This window comes from Corvus brachyrhynchos, unplaced genomic scaffold (genome assembly GCF_000691975.1).
Source record: "Corvus brachyrhynchos isolate BGI_N302 unplaced genomic scaffold, ASM69197v1 scaffold220, whole genome shotgun sequence".
Lineage (NCBI taxonomy): Eukaryota > Metazoa > Chordata > Aves > Passeriformes > Corvidae > Corvus > Corvus brachyrhynchos.
Window position 1 is genome coordinate 7,532,901 of NW_008236209.1, and position 18,517 is coordinate 7,551,417.

Here is an 18,517-nt window from a genome sequence, read left to right on the forward strand (position 1 = left end):
GAGGTATTGTGTGCACTGCCGTTCCCATGCCTGTGAGATGGATTAGCAGCTGAGTTAACAGATGCAGTAAAGCTCAACTGAAAATAGTTCGCTGTTGTTGAGTGTAGGTGAAAGGGATTTGGTGTGGGTATCAAAGAGTGTATTTTGACTGCTTGACAACTTTGCAAAGAAAAAAAAATCACTATTATAAGCTTTCCCTGTGAGTCTGGGAATTTTTTTTTTGTGCCATTAGAGTAATCAGCAAAAAACTGAAATGCACATTGATTAATAACCAAAGTGGAAATGCAGGGAAAGCAAGTGGCTTTAACATTAATACAGCAAATAAACCATTTGTATAAAACGGTTGCTAATTGAATGGGATGTTAAATATGCTGCACGCTGGCACATGGTGCCAAACTGTGGTCCTTCCATAACCCTACCAGTCAGCTTTGGGAGCTGACTACATGGTGAGGATGTCTTCTGGCTTAAAAAATCCTGGGTGGTTGGGGGGAAAAAAAGGTTCAGGTGGGGATGAGAATCCTTGATGGTTAAATCCAGAACCAAGATCTTCTGTGACTGTGAAAGGGCTGGAGCCCCATGCCTGGATGGGGAGTGGTGCTGGCTGGTGACCTTCGTGGTGAGGACCTGAGTTAGGGAACATGGGGTGTGCTCTCTCTTCTGGTGCTTTTTATGTGTGAGATCCCAATAGGAATTACTAATGTTTTGAGGAGGGAAGAAAGGAAAGCTGACTCTGATTGCATGGGCCTTTAGAATGGGAATAGGAAATTATTCACGTTGGAAAATGGGGTATGTTGTGTCTGGTGATAGGTGCAGGGAGGCTGCTGCACGAAATACTTCTCTTGGAAGTGTGCAGTTGCAATAAGGGTTTGGGATGCTTGTAACACCATGCACTCAGAAGCATCAAGGGAAATACAGCCCTAGATGTGCCAGCCTGGTTTGCCCTGCTCTGATCAGCAGCTCTGCATCATTTGCAGGATGTGAGCATAGGAGTCTTAACTCTGCTGCCCTTGATGGATGTGTCATCACTGTTAGCAGGACTTCAATGCTGTTCTACATCCCTTCCTTCCTGGCACATGACCATCTCCACAGGAGTATTCTCCCCAGTAAAATAAACACAAGGCTGACAGCAGCACAGCTTTAAAGCAAGTGGAGAACACTGACCACCCAGTGAAAAGAGAGCTCTGATAAGAGGCATCAACTAAAAATTCAAGTTTCCCGCTTCTGCCAGGCAGAAAGCATGTCTTGAAGCAGTGTGTGTGTGACAGCCAAGGTGGAGGTGATGGAGCTGCTTTGGGGATGCAGTGGTACCACAGAGACAGATATTTTTTCCTCCCTTTGATGTTCACAGCTTAGTTCCTTTAATTTCATCTGGAAATAGTTAAGTGCCAAGACTCTGTGCATTTTGATAGTGCTATTTGTTAGCAGGTCTCTAACAACAGTGTAAGCAGTGATTATGCTGTGGCTGTGCTGACATCCCATAGGGATTATGGCAGTGCTGTTGAAGACGGACAAGAGCTCATGGTCCATTCCCAGAGGTGCTGAGCATCCCCAGATCATTTTGTAGCCAGGAAAACTGGACATTTTTGGTATTTTGGGTAAATCGAAGGTGATTGGATTGAGTGGACAGTTCGGTAGCTGTGTCTGTCTCGATGACTCTGCCAGAGTAAATCACAACCTCATGCTTTTCTTTCTTCTTCTTGCCCTTGCTAATGTGGGGCTGAAGCAGCAGAGCTGTGCTCAGGTGTGATGCTAGTGTTTCTTGTCATCTTTGTTGGAGGTTTTGTGAAGCTTTGGTAGCATGTCAATTATATATGATGGGTGGAAGCCTAATATTCTGTGATAATTAGAAGGGAAGTCTAGTGTGAAATTGGATTAGGGCCCGGCATTACAGTCCAGGATTCCTTTGGTAGTTGGTTCAGAGGAAGTCATAAAACTCCTTTAAAGATGACACAGGCCCATGTGTGCTAGAGGGGAGAGGCAGAGCACAAGGCTGAAATTCTGGCCCCGCTCTCAGGTCCTCAGCAGTGTTTGCCTACTGCTCTTCCACCGCCCATCCTTACCCCAGCCTGATTTCTCACATGGGAGCAAAGTCTAGCAGTAACATCTCAGACCATAAACCACTTCTGGCTTGTTTACTGAGCTCCAGTAAAGGGCTGGGCTATGGGGGGAGCCTTTTAAAGAAATACCCACTGCCTGCCTCACAGTGAACTGCTCCTGAAGCTTAGGTAGTTTTGCAGTTAGGTGTCCATAAAGTATGAACTTGGGAAAGGTGAGGAGAAGCAGACTCGGAAGGCATGCTGGACATTTAGAAAAAACATTTTCAAAAGGTCTTGGAACATTGTTCGGTAAAGAGAACCTGCTTTTCAGTATCATGTAGCCCCTGAGTTTGCACTGCTCACTTACTCATTTGATGAAACCTTGTTTTTCAACACATTGCAGAATAGTTACTTGATTTGGGAGAAACTCTGTGTGCCTCGAGTCTGCTAAATGTGGTGTTTCTGTAATGGCTTAAATCATAAGTTTGCAGGATTACCTTTCTGAGCACATTTCCTTGGATGTACAGATGGTAACATCATGTACCATCACATTTCTATCTTCAAACAGCCACCTCCATTCCCCAGAGGTGTGCTGTTAACCAGCCAAAGGAGCAAGTTTCTTTCATGATTTTTGGTCCCTCTTTTCTCTCTCTGTACTCATACATATCATAAAATAAGGAAAAGTCTTGCTGCAGGAGGCCATGGGAAAGATCTACTGCAAATCCATTGACAAGCCATGGTGATGGTGTGCATATGCAGTAGGTATTTGGAGTCAATCTCTGCTACTTGAGCTCTTTTGGCCATGCAGCCTGCAATGTGATGATTGCACACCCTGCCAAACAATTCAATAAAAAGCCTAACTTGAAAGGAGGCTGTGGCAGAGTTATATTTTTGCTGTGCTCACATGATGATAAATTACAAAGGTGCTGAAGTTTTCACACTCAACAGTAGATGAAGAGTTGCCTTGTATGGGCATTGTTTGACGAGTTTTAATTTGGGAAATAATTATTGCCGAATGTGTCCTTGACAGTGAGTGCACACAATGAACGTTCTTTACAAAGTATACATAAACATTAGATCTCTGCTGAGTACGCCTAAATATACATATTTTTCACTCATTTTCCTTAGGGGAGTTCACTGCCAATTTGACAAAAAGTGTTGGCTTTGATCTTGGCTCCAGGTTGGTGTTTGTGTGTGCATAACTGGTCCATGTTCACATGGAGCTCTCCAACCTTCATCGCTTCCGTTCCCCTGGTTGTAGCACTGTTGTGTTTGAAAGCTGTTTGGTGATGTCTTGTATTAGGGTCTGTCCCTGTGGGTTGAGTCCCGTGGATAGATCCTGAATGGATCAGCACTGATAGCAGATTTAAAAGGCCAGACATGAGATTTCTCGCACAGTGTTCCAGTGCCTGTTGGTTGTTGGTGAGGATGTATTCTTAGGGATGCGGTTGTGCTAAGGACAAACATCCCTGTGGGAAAACTGGGGCCCCCAGTGTCTTCCAGTGACTTTCCACTGGCATCTCCCACTGGGGCGTAAGAAAACTGCAAGAAAAGCAGCCCACGAACCTAAACTTTCTGGTTTTTAAATGCTGGGTAGCAGAGTGCATCCTCCTAAGATTAGCACTGAGTAGCCAGAGCTCCTCAGCTCCAGACAGAGCTAATTCTTGATCATGAGCCAAGACCACATAGTGCTGACATGACTGAGAAATATCTTCCATAATTAGATTGCTTGGTCATTCATTTTTGAATGTCTGAGTTACATTTTGGAGTGTTATTTCTTAATGATCAACCAAATGGGATCTGTGCAAGATTGATTTACTGTCAGTAGTGCTCTTGCTTGGCTTTGTGCATGTGGCCTGGGGAGGTACTGTCAAATCTGTGGCAAGATTATTTACAATAATGTAAATAGATGTGAAACTGATACCTGTATTTGTGAAATACATTGGGCTTTTTTTTGTAGTAAATAAATTGGAGAAGTATTTTAAACCACTGTATTAGGGATCCTAGGGCATCTGTGGACAACTTCAGAAGTGTCTGTGAAGTGTAACTAGAAAAAGAAATCCTGCTATCAGTAGGTTTGAATTTGCTTTGACACTATTCATGGTTTGCATTGTGGCAGAGTCCTTAGTCCTGTATTGGAATTGGAGCAGAGATTCAAGGTGAAATAAAGCACTGATACTTGGGTACTTTCTTATTTTAATGCTTGCTGGTAAGGTGGGCTCAGAGAGGAGTGCCCAGGTGTGCTCCAGGATGGATTTAGTGGGCAGGATCTGAAAATCCGGGTGCACCCCTTCCTCTTTTTTAAAGGACTTACGAAGCTACCTGGAGCTGCCTCCCTTAGAGCTGTGTATTTGCTGCTGGAGGTGCTCTTCTGAGACAGAAAGAAGTAGTCCATGAAAAAAAAGATACATCTGTAAGGAGTCAGTGAGATTTTTCTGTGTTTTCCAAAAGCTGTGCTTAAGCAGTGCTGCTTCCCATGGCAGACTTTGAGCTTTCTGTAATTGAAGAGCAGTGGATGGTCTTGTGCAATAAATTAGCCATGTCAGAATTATCTGCTGGTCAAGGTCTCTGTGTAGATACCACAGAAAACAAACAAACCCTATAGCACAACAAGGAAATACATTTTAGGAGGAGAGGTACTTAGGAACTATATATAGAGAGAGAGGTAAAAATGTTTGTGTTGTATTTAAGATGGTCCTGAAGTGTCTGTAAGAAGAGACACTAACCTTTCTGGGCTAGGAAGTCATGCAAAGTGATACAAAGATTCACTATCAGAGCAAAAGACATAGTTGAGAAATCTTTAACAAGGCAGGCAGAGCTCAACCTGTTGTGTTAACCATGGGAAGGCTTTGAACTGTCCAAAACCTGCTTTTGTTTCCCTAAACCCAGTTTTGATGCTCTAGCAGGTAGGATAGATGGCTCTTCCTTTAGTGTGTGGTGCACTGCCTCTCAGGAAGATGTTATTTTCTGCATGGGGGCTGCTGAGTCCTTTGAAGCTCTGACAGTGAGTCTCTGAACCTCCATGGTGGTTGGAGGTCCTTGGCAACTTCCAGGGTGGGAGCAGGCAGGGAAGAGCCTTCCTTTCTCCATCTGTTTCCTCAGAATGAAGGATAAGGTCTGGCATCAGGGTGTGAAATGGAAGGGAAGGCAGCAGCTTACATGTTGGCTGTGTCTTTTAAAATACCATCTGACTTGGAAACATGAGTTTCTCAACCTGGCTGCTTGTTTTGATTGTACCTTCTGTGTTGTCAAAGCTTTGTACAATTTGCCCAAATTTGAACCACTTCAGCATCAGCCCACCTACTTTGTGGTGCTGCTGCCTTGTGGAGCCTGTCAGAGAGCTGGAGCTGAAGACTGCTCTAGGCAAGGGTTTATCTTGGCCCACAAAACTGGACAATGGCGTTTTACGGGTGGTGCTGGAAGGGGGCAGCTTCATTCCACACTGCTGCAAGGCATCTAAAAGCAGATTATATGGATCCAGATCCTATGTCCAGATTGTCTCAGAGATTTTGAAATGGAGCTGTTGCAAATAATGAAACACTTGGTGATGATCTCTTTGACCAAGCCATCTTGAGCCAGATAACTCTTAGGAGAGAATTATCTTAAGGAAAAAATATCTGAAGTCTCCAAAAACAAACCCCCTGTTTCCTCCAGGACAATGACACAAAACCGCAAAATTGGGAGCAGGGAAATATAAAGCGTTTTCATGAACCATTGCATAAAACAAGTACAATTTAGTGTTGGTGACAACTGTGCTTCTGAGAGAGACTACTTCTCCTCTGATAATTGGACAGGGGAGGGGTGAAGTAAAAGGCACTTATCTGGACAAAAAGGGCCATTGCCACTGATATTGTATACTAGCTGAATGAACTGGAAGTATTTTAAAATACTCAGGAAAAACTTAATGCAAGTTACCATATACAATATATGTATATACAGGTCAATTTTCTGGTTCTTCAAATTATACTGAACAGGATGAGTATCTGTTTATTCTGTTTATTAACTGAATAAGTAAGAGGACACTTTTTAATGTTCTTGTAGAAAGACAAGGTTTTTACATGTGTTGCTATAAAGTTTTCTCTAAAGAGTCAGGTTTTGACGTACTTGGTCCAGCGCTCACAGAGGGGGGGGATCTCCTTGCAAGGAAATGGTGCTGCAGATCCTCACGCACCCTGCCTCATGAGACCTCTTTTCTCTGGCATAAAGAGTCCTTTTAACTTGGGATATTTTCTTCTCTGCTTTTCAGGTGACCACTTGAAAGTCTGCTCACAAGGCTACACATGCTGCTCTCAAGAAATGGAGGAGAAGTATAGTCAGCAGAGTAAACAGGACTTCAGAAATGCCGTCGTAGAGCTTAGCAATCACCTACAAACCGTGTTTAGTTCCCGATACAAGAAGTTTGATGGTAAGTGCAGAGACCTTGAACTTGATCTTCTTGGGATAAAAATGTAAAAAAATCCCCATCGTGTTCTTTTCTATGCAGTCATTCTGCTCTGTCTCCCCCTTTGCTGGGAAAGTTCATGACTCGGCTCAGAGGGCAGAGCATGCCTTGTTTTGCAATCCTGTGAGAGAGAAGTATTTGCTGATTATGGCTGCTTGTATCCCAAAGAGAGAGATCTTTCTTTCTGATTAGTCTTTTGAAAAGCCATTTTGCTCTAATGTAAGATTGCAGTTGGTTTTGTTGGTACATCCCCGCAGCATGTGTAATTGTAACGTGCACATCTTTCAGCCCCGATCCACAACAGTGCTGATCTTTCCCAGCATGTTGTGAACCCACAGGATTTGTATCCATCTCACTTTTAGCCTTTGGGGCTAAGCAGAGCAGCAGATAAACACAGAGTGGTTTTGTGTGGAGGCTGAGGGTTCAAGTGTGATGCAGGGTCAGAACCATAATGAACAAGTCTTGGCTGAGTTCCTGTTGCTGGAGTGATGCTAACTGCTGGCAGATAAGCAAATGACTGGTCTCGGTATTGCCCTTGGGTCCACAGTGTGTCCTGTCAGACTGGCTCTCCATAGGGCATGCCTAGCTCATGGGAGCTGCAGGAAGAAGCTCCCTTTGGAGGTAGCTGGCACACAGCCAGCACTGCCCACTTTGCAGCCAGGTGCTTTTTCTTTGAGAGCACCTCTGCAAACAGCTGAAGTCGATGCCTAGACATTGGGCACAGCACCCAGCTGAGGTCCCAGGGCATCTCTTGGTTTGCTGCTGAGCTCTTGCTTGGTTCCTGTGGCACTTTGCAGGTGCCTCAGTGCTCCCAGACACTGCAGCCCACTGTGCCTGGGCATCTGGGGAGGAGGAGCAGGATGTCAGGCTGCTGCTTGGGTTGTCCTTGTTGGCTGGGGAAGGGAGGTGACAGACAGTTGCACATGGAAGTATCTGATGACTCAAGTGGACTGAGTTGCTCACACAGTTCTGCTTATACATCACCATCACACTATGTAGTAAAGGACAGTTCCACTGTACAGCTCCTCTGGACCTTTTTTCCCCTTGTTTGGTCATTGGTTCAACCTGAGTTTTTTGTGAATATCCCAAAGTCTGTGCCTTGAACCTCCCAGTGACCTCCTCTGCACTACTACAGTGGGTAGCAGCTTCTTCCTTTCAAAAGGGATTGGCACTAGGGTGAGAGAAAAAATCCCTGGGTACAGAATTGCTGTGAGTCAAAGTAGAATTATGCAATCTTCTTGATAGCATCTAAATCTGCTGGCTAAGTATTTCCCTCTTAACCTCTGTTGTCTCTACCTGCTGGTACCACCAAAGGGTTGATAGAGGGAGAACCATAGTGTCTAGACTTGCAAATTTATTGAATGCAGAACAAGATACTTAATGAAATCCAGCCCATAGATAAGCCCTTTCAAAGAGACCAGGGGAGCAGCATCTGCTTCACCTTAAATGAACAACGAGGCTTTTTGAAATGCTGTGTTGAAAACAAAGAGCACGCACAGGTCGCTGACGTGGAGCAGACATCCTGTGAGGTGCATCTGCCCCTTTGGGGGGGGAGGGATGGCTGTAGGGCTGTGTGGGGGCAGGGGGACATTAAGCCAAGCTGAGATGGATGCCTGTCAAAGCACAAGGCTTCAAAATAGGTGAGCTTTGGAAGGGAGCCTGCACAAGCTGTTCTGTCTGCTCTGTGGTTCTCCTGTCAGCCCCTCAGACCATCCCCTGTGCTGGTCTCACTCTCACTTTAGCATGGGAAGTCCTTGACTGGCAAGTCTGGAAGGGGATGGTGTTGTTCAGCTGTTCCTGAAAGCTGGATTTACTGTGCCTGGCCTGTCCCTGAAGGGTGTGTCTCTGCCTCATACAAAACTAATGAAGGAGAATTGGCAACCTCCTCAGCCTGTTCCAAAGCTTAATGACTCTGAGTGCTAATATCAGAACTAAATCTTCATTTGCTGCAGACAAAACTGATTTAGGGAATTTTTTTAATCTTACCTGGGGTGGAAGTAGAGATGAACTGATTACCACCCTCCGTCATTTACTTCTTGGGAGTCTTTTAATCATGACTGCCTCTCTCCCTCCAGCCCAGTCACCTGGAGGCTGAAGGCACACCTTCCTGCTGGTCGCTGGGGCAGGTTGAGGAGTCTCCCATCTGAGGTCCTCAGACTCTTCTACAAAAATGCCCATGACTGCTGTGTTTTGTTTGTTTAAGAGCCTGCTGTTGAGTGTTTGGCTGCTTGTGGGATGGCATTTCCTTCTTTGGTCTTGGTGCTTGGTCATCAGATCAGCTGTGGTCAGTTGTGTCTTGCACATTTGAGTTCTTCTTGCCCAGCATAATTCATCCCACACTTTTTGATCTAATGTACCCAAACTACAGGAAGAAGAGGCAATCAAGATCCATATATTTGTCCCGATCCCTAGGGATGAGACTGGAAAAGGACACAATCCCTTCCAGAGCTGCTCTTCTGCATGGATGCAAACTCTGATTTTACTGTTTGCAGCTCTTCAGGGCTTCTTTATCACTTGTAGCTAAATCCATTCAAATGGAAATAAAACTGACAAAAATGAGCTGTACACCTGCCTTGGTTTAACATGCAATCCTCTGTGCTACAGCTGTGCAGAGTGTCTGAGTAGGCAGGATGAGTTATTACAGAGATCAAATTCACTTCAGCAAGTGGAATGGACACTTCTCTTGTGGGGTGACGCATCCGCGGGCTGTGATCGGCCACTCCAGGATGCAGCCCAAGCAGCAAACACTGTCGTCCAGCCCTTTGGAAATGTGGGTTCTCTGGCTGCTAATCTCCCAGCCTTGACATTCAGGTCCGGGAGGAGAGGCAGACCTGTCCTGCCTCCGCTATGTGCTTGACCTTTGCAGCAGTTGCTGCTGCAGAAGGACAGTCCAAGTGGCGGCATGTCCTTTAGATGAAGGCTGGGATGCCCTGCGGCTTCTGGAGCGTTTTCATCAGCTGTTGCTGGTTGGAACTGTGTGCTGTTGGAACTGTTGCCAGAATTGCTCTGATCTGACACCAAAGCCGTACAGAAATGGATTATCTCCTCTTAGTTGGGAGCATGGAACAAGTTGCTGATTATCCGTCCCCGAAGGGCTGACCAGGAGTCATTTCGGCTCCCAGTGCATAGTGTAACAGCATCAGATCCTCTTGTGCATATTTGGTTTGCAGGCACTGGGAGAACTTGTGAACTCAGGAGTCCCATATCTTAATATATCCTGTCTAAATATTTGCTTACAGCACACATATGTGTGCTCCTGGAGGTCTCCCCTGTTGTAATGTAAACCATTAGGCTGATGCCAGTGTAGCAGTAGGGGATGTGTTTTCAGCACAAGGGAAATGCTTTTTTGTTAAAATGAAAAATACTTTGTGAGTTGTTGGATTCACTGTTGCTAAATGATTTTAGAGGTGAAGATTTGCTGGTTTATCTTAGATATGTTTATGGGCTTCATTGAGAAATTAGTGGGTAAAATTTTCTGGCCATGTAAGCATCTCTCTCCATGACAATGACATTCATGGGAAAGCTGTAACCGACTGTGGTGACATCTCATGCCACAGAAGCAGCTATAGCAGTCAGGGATTTAAACACCCCCTCCCTTTTTTTTAAATAAAATCCCTTGTGCCTTGTCTTATCTTCACAACTTAGTGCCTTCCCCTTCCCTCTCTTGGGGATTAATAACACTAATAGAATTAATGGTGACATTAAGACTGCATAAATGCTCAGTTCCATGTATTAAATTTGAACTTTCACCTCTTTTGTCCTTTGAGGCTGAAGCTTTCCGCGCCAGGGTCTGTGCTACCCAACAGTGCTTTGGGGAGACTGCTCAGCTGTTTTGAGGCATTGGAGCCAGGATAGGACATAGCCCATAACTCTTCTGCAGTGTTTCCGTTGTTCTTTTGCTTCCTAGATAAGATGCTCATATTTTTACCTTTTAAAGGCACATCCTGAATCTCTTGGAAGACGTAACTTTCAAGCACTTGTGCCAAGCCCTTTTCTGGGGGGAAAAATAGAGGGGCTGCTGAGTCCCACAAGCTCCTTGTTTCTCCTGCCCCTGTATTTCACAAGCACTTTTGCTGTTGCACTTAAAGCAAATTGTGTCCCTTTCTTTTGTGCACTCCAGACTTAAGTAAGGCAGCAAACTTCTGCAACCCTCATTGTACAGGAGTGAAGAGGGAAGTGTATGAGATGGTCTGTCTCTGGGCTGGGCTGGCAATAGGTTTGGTGTTGCCAATGCCCAGATGAGAGAAGGATTTGTATAAAATGGTACAGCGCGAGCCTGCATCTGGGAAACTATTAAATGCTGAGAATTCAGTTTCTGATCCAATCTCCCTGAATTTTCTGTTAGCATGTAAGATAAAACAAATACAGAAGTGTAAAAGGAAACCCTTTGGGAACAGTAAGCAGAAAGAAACCAAACCCAAGAAGAAAGAGCTGGCCAGGGATCCCCAAGTCCATGGTGCACACAACCCCTCTGCTGTACAGGGAGTGGGCAAAAGGGCTGGAGAGGGATTCCTGTTTGTGGGCTCCATGTTTGTATTGGGCAGGGTAGCTTCAGACACAGAGAGTGATCAGGATGAGCATCTTTGAAGCATCCCAGGGTGCCCTTGACCTTCTAGTGTGAGCCCTGTGTTACTCCTGCGTGCAATGAATTTCTCCAATAACTGGTGTGTGGCTGAGTCCAAGAGACTGGTCAGGAGAACATTGGCGAAATACCTTCCAAACTCTGCTGAAACTGGAGGAAAAAGCCTGGAATACATTTCTGAATTTAGTTTTTGTTGTTCGAATAACCCTTTGGTTCCAACTGCTGTCTCCAGGTACGAGTTATCAGGGAGGTGTGCTGGTGCAGTGGGATGCACAGGCAGGATGTATTAATAACTGGGAAGGAGACAGAAAGGACAAGGGAAAGCTTTTGGTGTTCTCCTTTCTGCTGCTTCAGGCAGTGTGGAGGCAAACAGTGAAAGACGAGCTCCACAGGTGCCCGGCCTGCTGCTCCTATAGTTAGAATTTGGCAGCCCATCAGGGTGCTCTGCCCTACCAAAATAACTGCCCTTTGGGGACCTTAATCTCACGTTAACTGTTTTACTGGAAACTGCCTGCAAGAGCAGAGACCTGGGCCCTTGTCCTGCTCCTTTGGCAGGGTCTCCCCATGCCTGTGGCACCCAGGACTATGGGGTCAGTACTGGCTGCCAGCACATTCATCTCTGCAGGAAGCAGCTCCAGGTGTGGCACAACTGGAGCACTAAGTGGACCTCTGCTGTGCCAGAGCTGCATGGAATTTGAGCTTCTGAATAAACCTGTGTGGTGGGAAGAGCTCTCCCCTTGCCACCCACCTTCAGGCAAGTGTGCTGATGACCACGGCATCGTTAAACTACAAATAATAGAGTGGTTTGGTCTCTGTTGCCGCTCACATCAAGGTTGAAGGCACAGCCTTGTTCTGCCCTCTCCAGAAATGGATGGCATCAAACCTCATACCAACCAGGGCAGAAAATGTTGGGAAGATACACTTCAAAGACACCATTGTGGAAGAGGCAATCCTTTGGACTTGGTTTCGGATTGATGCTACCCGGGATAGGGAGGTAGTGACTGAGGAGAAGCTGGACGGAGCAACCACCAGCACACTTCCTTTAGAAAATCCCACTTGTGGGCTTTTCTTTGTGATTTCCCACTCACTGCAACAGCACTGAAATAAATTGTCTGTGCCTTGGAAGTTTGTTTCTTCTTTGTTGTTGTTCAATTGGCTCATCTCCATCTGGAGGTTTTTAAGGAGATACATACACCACCACGATTTTTAGTCATGTCCATTGATGCTTGTCTGACAGCAATGGGGAACCAGACTTCTCGTTTGGGGATGCTTGGAAAGATCCTAAGGTCAAGTTTAAGTTACCACAGAAGCAGGAAATCTCATGGGGGGAGGTGAAGGGGGTTCCTGCCGTGTTGGTTAGGAAGAGAAAAAAAAAAAAGATACTAGGTCTTGTAATTCAGCAAAGACTTCAGCAAGGGGCAAAAGCAGTTTCTGTATGGGCTTGGACAGATCTTATGTTTTCTCGGGTCAAAGCAGTTCTGCTCTTAAGGTCACAGGTAAACTGCTCTTATCCTTTTGGCTTTTTTTCCTAAAAGCAAAGATGCAGGCAACAGGCTTAGTACTTGGCCACAGGAAACTGTGCCTGGTGCTCTCTGGTTACTAATTGCTGTCAACCAGTCAATGAGCTATTGTTTGTCTGTTTAAAATTAACTCTCTCTTCCTCCTTCACACACAAAGGAGCCACCAAGCCTATGTCCGTAGTCCTGGTAGCTGCTCCCCTGGATGCCCGTTTTGGTGGTGGTGGTTTGGCTTGGGGGTGTGATAACCCACTGGTGCAGGGCTGGAGCTACTTTATTAGTGTTTAATGTACTGTAATGTCTTAGTGTCCAGCCACTCACATGCTGGCTGAACAAATAAAGAGACAGCCCCAGCTGGAAGAGCTCTCCCTGCAAGTGTAATGAGGTGAGGGTAACTGAGGTAATGGGAACAAGAAAGACATCCCCACTTGTCAGTAGTGCAGGCCCTCCTCACACTCTGACAGCAGTGGGAAGCGAGGCTTGGGAAAACACAGTACGTGTGAAATACCTTAGTGAATGTCCCAGAAAGCTCCTTTGAGTTGGGAGGAGGTGGGAGGCAGCCTGAAGGAGCTCACTTCCAGGTGAAGTTTGGGCTGGGAACTTGGTGTATTGGTACCAAATGGATGTGGGGCAGAGGCCGAAGCACCTGAGAAATCACAGGTGTGTCTGAAGAGATTGAGGAATGGGTGCAGTGAAAATTAGACATGGGGGGGAGTAGAGGGAAGAGCAATCAACGGAGGAAGAACAAAAACAGCTGCAGAGAGGTGCACTGAGGAAGAGTACTATTGAGTTGTTGCAAGGAGGGGGATGGAAGTGCTGGGAATGATGGACCTGCTGCTTGGGGAGGAGGTAGCAACATGGAAGCAATGGGAGAAAACTTAGTATAGCTGACCCAAAATGGGAGATGTGAGCAGTGGCAGTCCCTGAAACCAGGGATGAGGAGGCTATGAAGTCTGGGTTTATCCTGCTGCATGGGATGTGGCAGAGCAGGATGGACTAAGAGGGACCAAGGGCATTTCTCACTGTTTTACCTAATTCGTGGGATGACTAGTACATAGAGCAGCATGCAATGTGCTGCTCTTTGTTTCTTGAATCACAGACAGCAATCTCCACATTGTTTGTCCTCCTCTATTGCTCCTTATTCTCTAAAAAGCTCAGTCTCAGTGTGATGGTGGTACGCAGTGCTGTGTGTTATCTTCTGCCCTGCTCTTCTGGACTTCTACGAGTCCCACAGTGCTCCAGAAACCAGAACTTCTTGAAATCTTGTGTTTTGGTGGTTTTGGTTTTTTTAACCTATGAGTCTGTGGCCCAGTTGTTTTTGTTGTCTTGACTTTCACTAATCAAGCAAAGTTTGGGGAGATGTTGTTCCTCCCAGCTCTGCAGCGTTCACATACTGGGGCTGTTGGCTGTGACACTGGCAAGATTTAAGCCTGTACTTCTTCAAGCCCTGTGAAAGAGCTCTTCCCATGTCAATAAGTGCTAACACGTTGTTTGAAAACAGGACAGATAAACAGCTTGTGGATCTGGCCTGCCCTTCCTGAGTTCATATTCAATAAATGTGTTAACACTACGTGTTCATCGGTTTCTCAACACTTCCAGAAGAAGATTGTTAAATTAGGGTTTGTTTTTCCCTGGTGGAAATTACAAATGCTGCATATGCAATAAAGGAAGTGAAGGCATATTAAAAATAATGGAGCACATTTAGAAAAAAATAATTGCTCTTCTCCCTTTGGACTAGGTGGCATGCCTTTGTATGGCTTCAGCCTCCAGGTGAAGAGAGCTGTGAAACATTTGTCTCTTTTCTCCCAAATTTCTTTTACCTGTCTGGATTGAGTTTTGCTTCACATGGTAGGAGCAGCTGCAGGGTGGAGTTTGCATCTGCAGATGCACCTCTGGAAAATGCTGGGACGGAGCTGGCACCAGCCCTTCCATGGCACAGCCTGCAAGGCCGTGGCTCGGGCAGGAGCATTCGTCTGGGAATCCATCTTGCTGTTGTGGACGTTTTATGAGTAGACCTTTTAAGGAGAAAATACAATTAATCTCTTTGTGGCAGTGTTCTCCTGTACACACTAAAAAGCATAATTGTCTATACAGACAAGCAAATGAAAGGTTTTGGTAAGACAGACGGCCCTTGATTAATCATAATCTGGATAACATATTAAGAGTATGCTCAAAAAGCTGGGTGGTAAATTATCTGAAACTAATTAATGGTGCCTGTAAGAATTCAGCATATTCAATATGCATACTTGAACCTGGTTTTATTTGGTTTTTAAGGTGTTTGAGTAATTGCACGTCTACCTGGAATCTCTTTGTGTAGTTCATTTGCAAACCTCAAACAGAATAAGGCAAATTGAAAACTCAGCTCTAAACTAAGGAAATCTGGTGCGTGGGAAATGCAGCATGTCTGGTAGCTTTTGGGAGCAGAAAGGTGTGTGGCAGCACTGGTGTCCTTTTTGGAAGGGCACCAGCACACCTGAACATGGCCAACAGACGGGTGCCTGTAGCAAGCACATTGGCTCAACAGCCTTGCTGAGCAAGATTGGATAAGACTTGACCTTTTTTAGTGCCGCAGTTAAGGTTTCCTTTGTTCTATAAAACGTGGGGGTTTTAGGTGCTCAGCCCTGGGTCACTGATTATTTGACTCTTTGCAGTGGCTACAAGAGGAGTAGGTGTGGTGCTGTGAAGCACTGTGCCTCTCTGTGTGAAAGTATTCCCTGAAATAAATGTGTTTTGCTCCTGGAGATAAATTGAAAGTACAACTTTACACTCCTGTGGTGGTCAGCTATGGATTCAGCCCTGAGGACTCTGCCTCTGGGGCAAGGCTGAGGAGGCTGAGGACAACAGTGCTCCGGTCCTGACACAGGGCAGGTGGTAGCAGGAGGCAGCTGACCAAGCAGTTTTGCGGCTTTTTTCTTTGTTGCCAGTGCACGTACAGAAACATCAAACCTGTCTGTGGGTGAAGGGGAGTGTGACCCTTTGGTGTGTTCATCTCATTTCCAGGACCTGCCTTTGATTTAGGTAGGACTGTGCCCTACAGCACTGGGCTCTCGTCAGCAAAAGCCCCTTTGTATGAAAATCCCACTCTTGAAATATCTGAAAATGTTAGCACAAGGAATAGGAAATCACTGCATCCCTTCTTACTTAAAAAAAAAGTGAATATTTTCAGATGATGCCTATGAATCCAAGATCAAAAATATATTGGATTTGAAAGTCGAAAGAAGTAGATGTATTGTCTGGAGGTGGGATTTACTCTGTCTCGCAGTGGGTGGAGTGACTGTGTTTCTTCAATTAGCTCATGTATCTGTAATTTGGAAGAAATATTATTCTGAATTATTCTGGCAGTGGAATCTGATGTCACGTGGAAGCACCGTGCACTGCTCTCTTGCAGTGGGTTACTGGCAGGGCTGGTCTGCCCTCAAGCTGCAAAGAGGTAATACATCTTATTACCTGAAAAAAAGGAAAATGCCAAGTAACTATGGTTGTGTTTCCCAATGTGCTCTTTTGAAGAAGGATTTGTTCAAAAGCAGAGACTTTTTTCCCAGGATTTTTATTGCAGAGATGGCATATATGTCATATCCAGTCTTTCATACCATTTCATGACATCTCTAGACTTTCACTGAGTGGTGGGCATTTAAATTCTACCCTGAAATTCAAAAATGTTAAAAGAATAAAAAGAACCCAGAGCTGTAGATTTTCTGACTGCTGATTACTCCCTTTTCTGCCTCTACAAGTTAATTGCACTGGAAATGTCATCTTCCTTTAAGTATCAAAGCCCATAGCATGCGCAGGATTAATTTTGCAATACAGACAAATTTTAAAATTGTTTCTTGACATTAAGAAAAGTTTAGGGGCTCTGGTCCCACCGGACATCTCGACAGTGCTGGTTCCCTCAGTCCGGAGCTCGTCCTCCTGGGCATCGCCTTGAGTGAGAAGGTGACTTTGCATCAGCAGGACTTGGCTGAGGTGTGTTGAAGCAGTACAGCATGGCTTTGCTCCTCGGTCAGGTTGGACCAGAGCTGGCTATCCATGTTACCCAAAGTGTTGTCTGTGGTTCATCCTCTCTGTGTAACCCAGCCGTCTTTGCACACTCTGCTCTTAGGACAACCAGGGAGACCTTCGAGCCATGTGCTGCTCTCACAGGTCAGTCTGTGAAGCCCTTCCCAACCATGTGTGTGCTTGTGCCTGTTTGTCGACAGAGGGGCCAACCATTGTGGAGGGAGTTTAAACAAGATAACTGGAGGGAAGACAGAGCCTGCCATCCCTCCAGATAGCAGTGTCTGAGAGAGCACCGGCAAAGTATGATTTGTCATCTGTGAAAAATGTTTGCGTTTGACAGCTTTTCACAGGAAGCCTGTCAGAGTGATAATTTAATGAGTACAGATTGCTTGCAACACAGCTGTAAAATGTGCTTTTACAGTGCTGTAAAATAAGCAACTGTGGCCTTTGTGTGTTTGCTTTGTTTGAGAACAAGTCAACTTCTAATACAAATGAAAGGTGGTCATTTATTTTACCCAGCAAACAGTCAAGACGTAAGAGAGGAACCTGCCATTTTTCTTCTTGTGGTGGCAAGGTTAATGTTGGGTTATGTTGGTGTTTGCTAATCAGCTTATTTCTGTGAAGGGTAGAATTAGTATCTAATTAGATATAGGGAGTTACTAGTCAGATTAGCATTTAACTCATAAAAAGGTGTTTCAGGCTTTTTTCTTCTTGTTGCAGACATCTGTGCCCGTAGTTTGCATAGAGAAAAGATTAATGTTCCTCCTGGCGCCCAAGCTGATTTTTTGATGTGGAGATAGAAACTGAGGATGCAGACTTATACTATGCCAGTAGCTACACTAAAATATATCTATATATATTATTTAATTACTGCTGCTGACCAGGTTAAGAGTGCTGTGCATTGCATGGAGGAAGGTGCCATGCACATCCCACTGCTGGATCCATCCCTGCTTGCTGGTGTCGAATGGCCCTTCATCCCCAATGCCATGCTTGACATCACCCCTCCCCACCATCCCAAACCCATCTCTACCCCAGGAGCCTCGAGGTGCCAGCAGTGATACCCAGGGGCGAAGCCACAGGTGCTGGTCACTGGGGCATCTTGTCTGGCACATTCAGGAATACAGGCATGTGCTGGGAGGGGTGGATGCTGACTCCATGCTGCAGACACACAGCCTCCTCTGCCCTCCTCCCCTTCTTCTTTGGGAACTGGCACTTGAGGACGGGTGTTTTCTGTCCATGAAAATGATGGTTGAAGCTTGAGCCAGAGGGAACAGCTTTGCGCGTGCATGCTGTCTCCTTCAGCAGTGCTGCGTTGGGCTTTTGGAAGTGCCTGGGTTTGGTGGGAAGTTTTAATTTCTTTTATTTACCTTCCTTTTGGGCAAGGAAAAGCTGCTGGCTGGAAGGCTGCAGGTACACAGGTATTTTCTGCCAATCAGATTTCAGGGTTTTTCTCAGGATAATTAATGAACATACCTGGTTCTAGCCCCCTTGAAAAATTGCTAAGAGATAAGAGCTCTAAAGCGTGGATACAGTTTATTCAACTTCCACTTTGGAGTGTAACCAATAAAATGAGTTTGGGCAGGAGAATAAATTGGTTGTAGTAATATGGATGTATTACTTAAGATAACTTTCTTGTCTTAAAACATTGCTTTGGGTTCTTTAGACTGATGGTTGGAGCTATCTGATAGATTTGCCATCAATACAATTTCAAAAATCTAATTCTTTTTAAGAGTTTGCTGAAACATCTGGCAGGTTTTGTGCCTGGTACAAAAGTATTTAAATAAACAACTTATTTGGTGATACTAAAAGGTCTGAGCAAAGAAAGGAAGTGAGCGTTCAAAATGATTAAGTGAATTAGAAATTAATATACACCAAGCTAATCTCTATAGTATAAACTCAACAGAAAAAAATCTTCCTGGAGAGGAAATGCCAGTCATGGGAAAAA

The 18,517-nt window shown here is 45.1% G+C and overlaps 1 protein-coding gene across 3 annotated transcripts in view; it reads left to right on the forward strand.

Moving 5' to 3' along the window:
* Nucleotides 1-18,517, forward strand: part of LOC103622915 (glypican-4) — a 227,116-nt gene that overhangs the window by 183,913 nt on the left and 24,686 nt on the right. For all 3 annotated transcript variants that reach the window (XM_017743202.1, XM_008641941.2, XM_017743211.1), the window contains one exon: nucleotides 6,283-6,441. In XM_017743202.1, coding sequence (XP_017598691.1) covers nucleotides 6,283-6,441 — 159 coding nt within the window. The remainder of the gene's footprint in view (nucleotides 1-6,282; nucleotides 6,442-18,517) is intronic.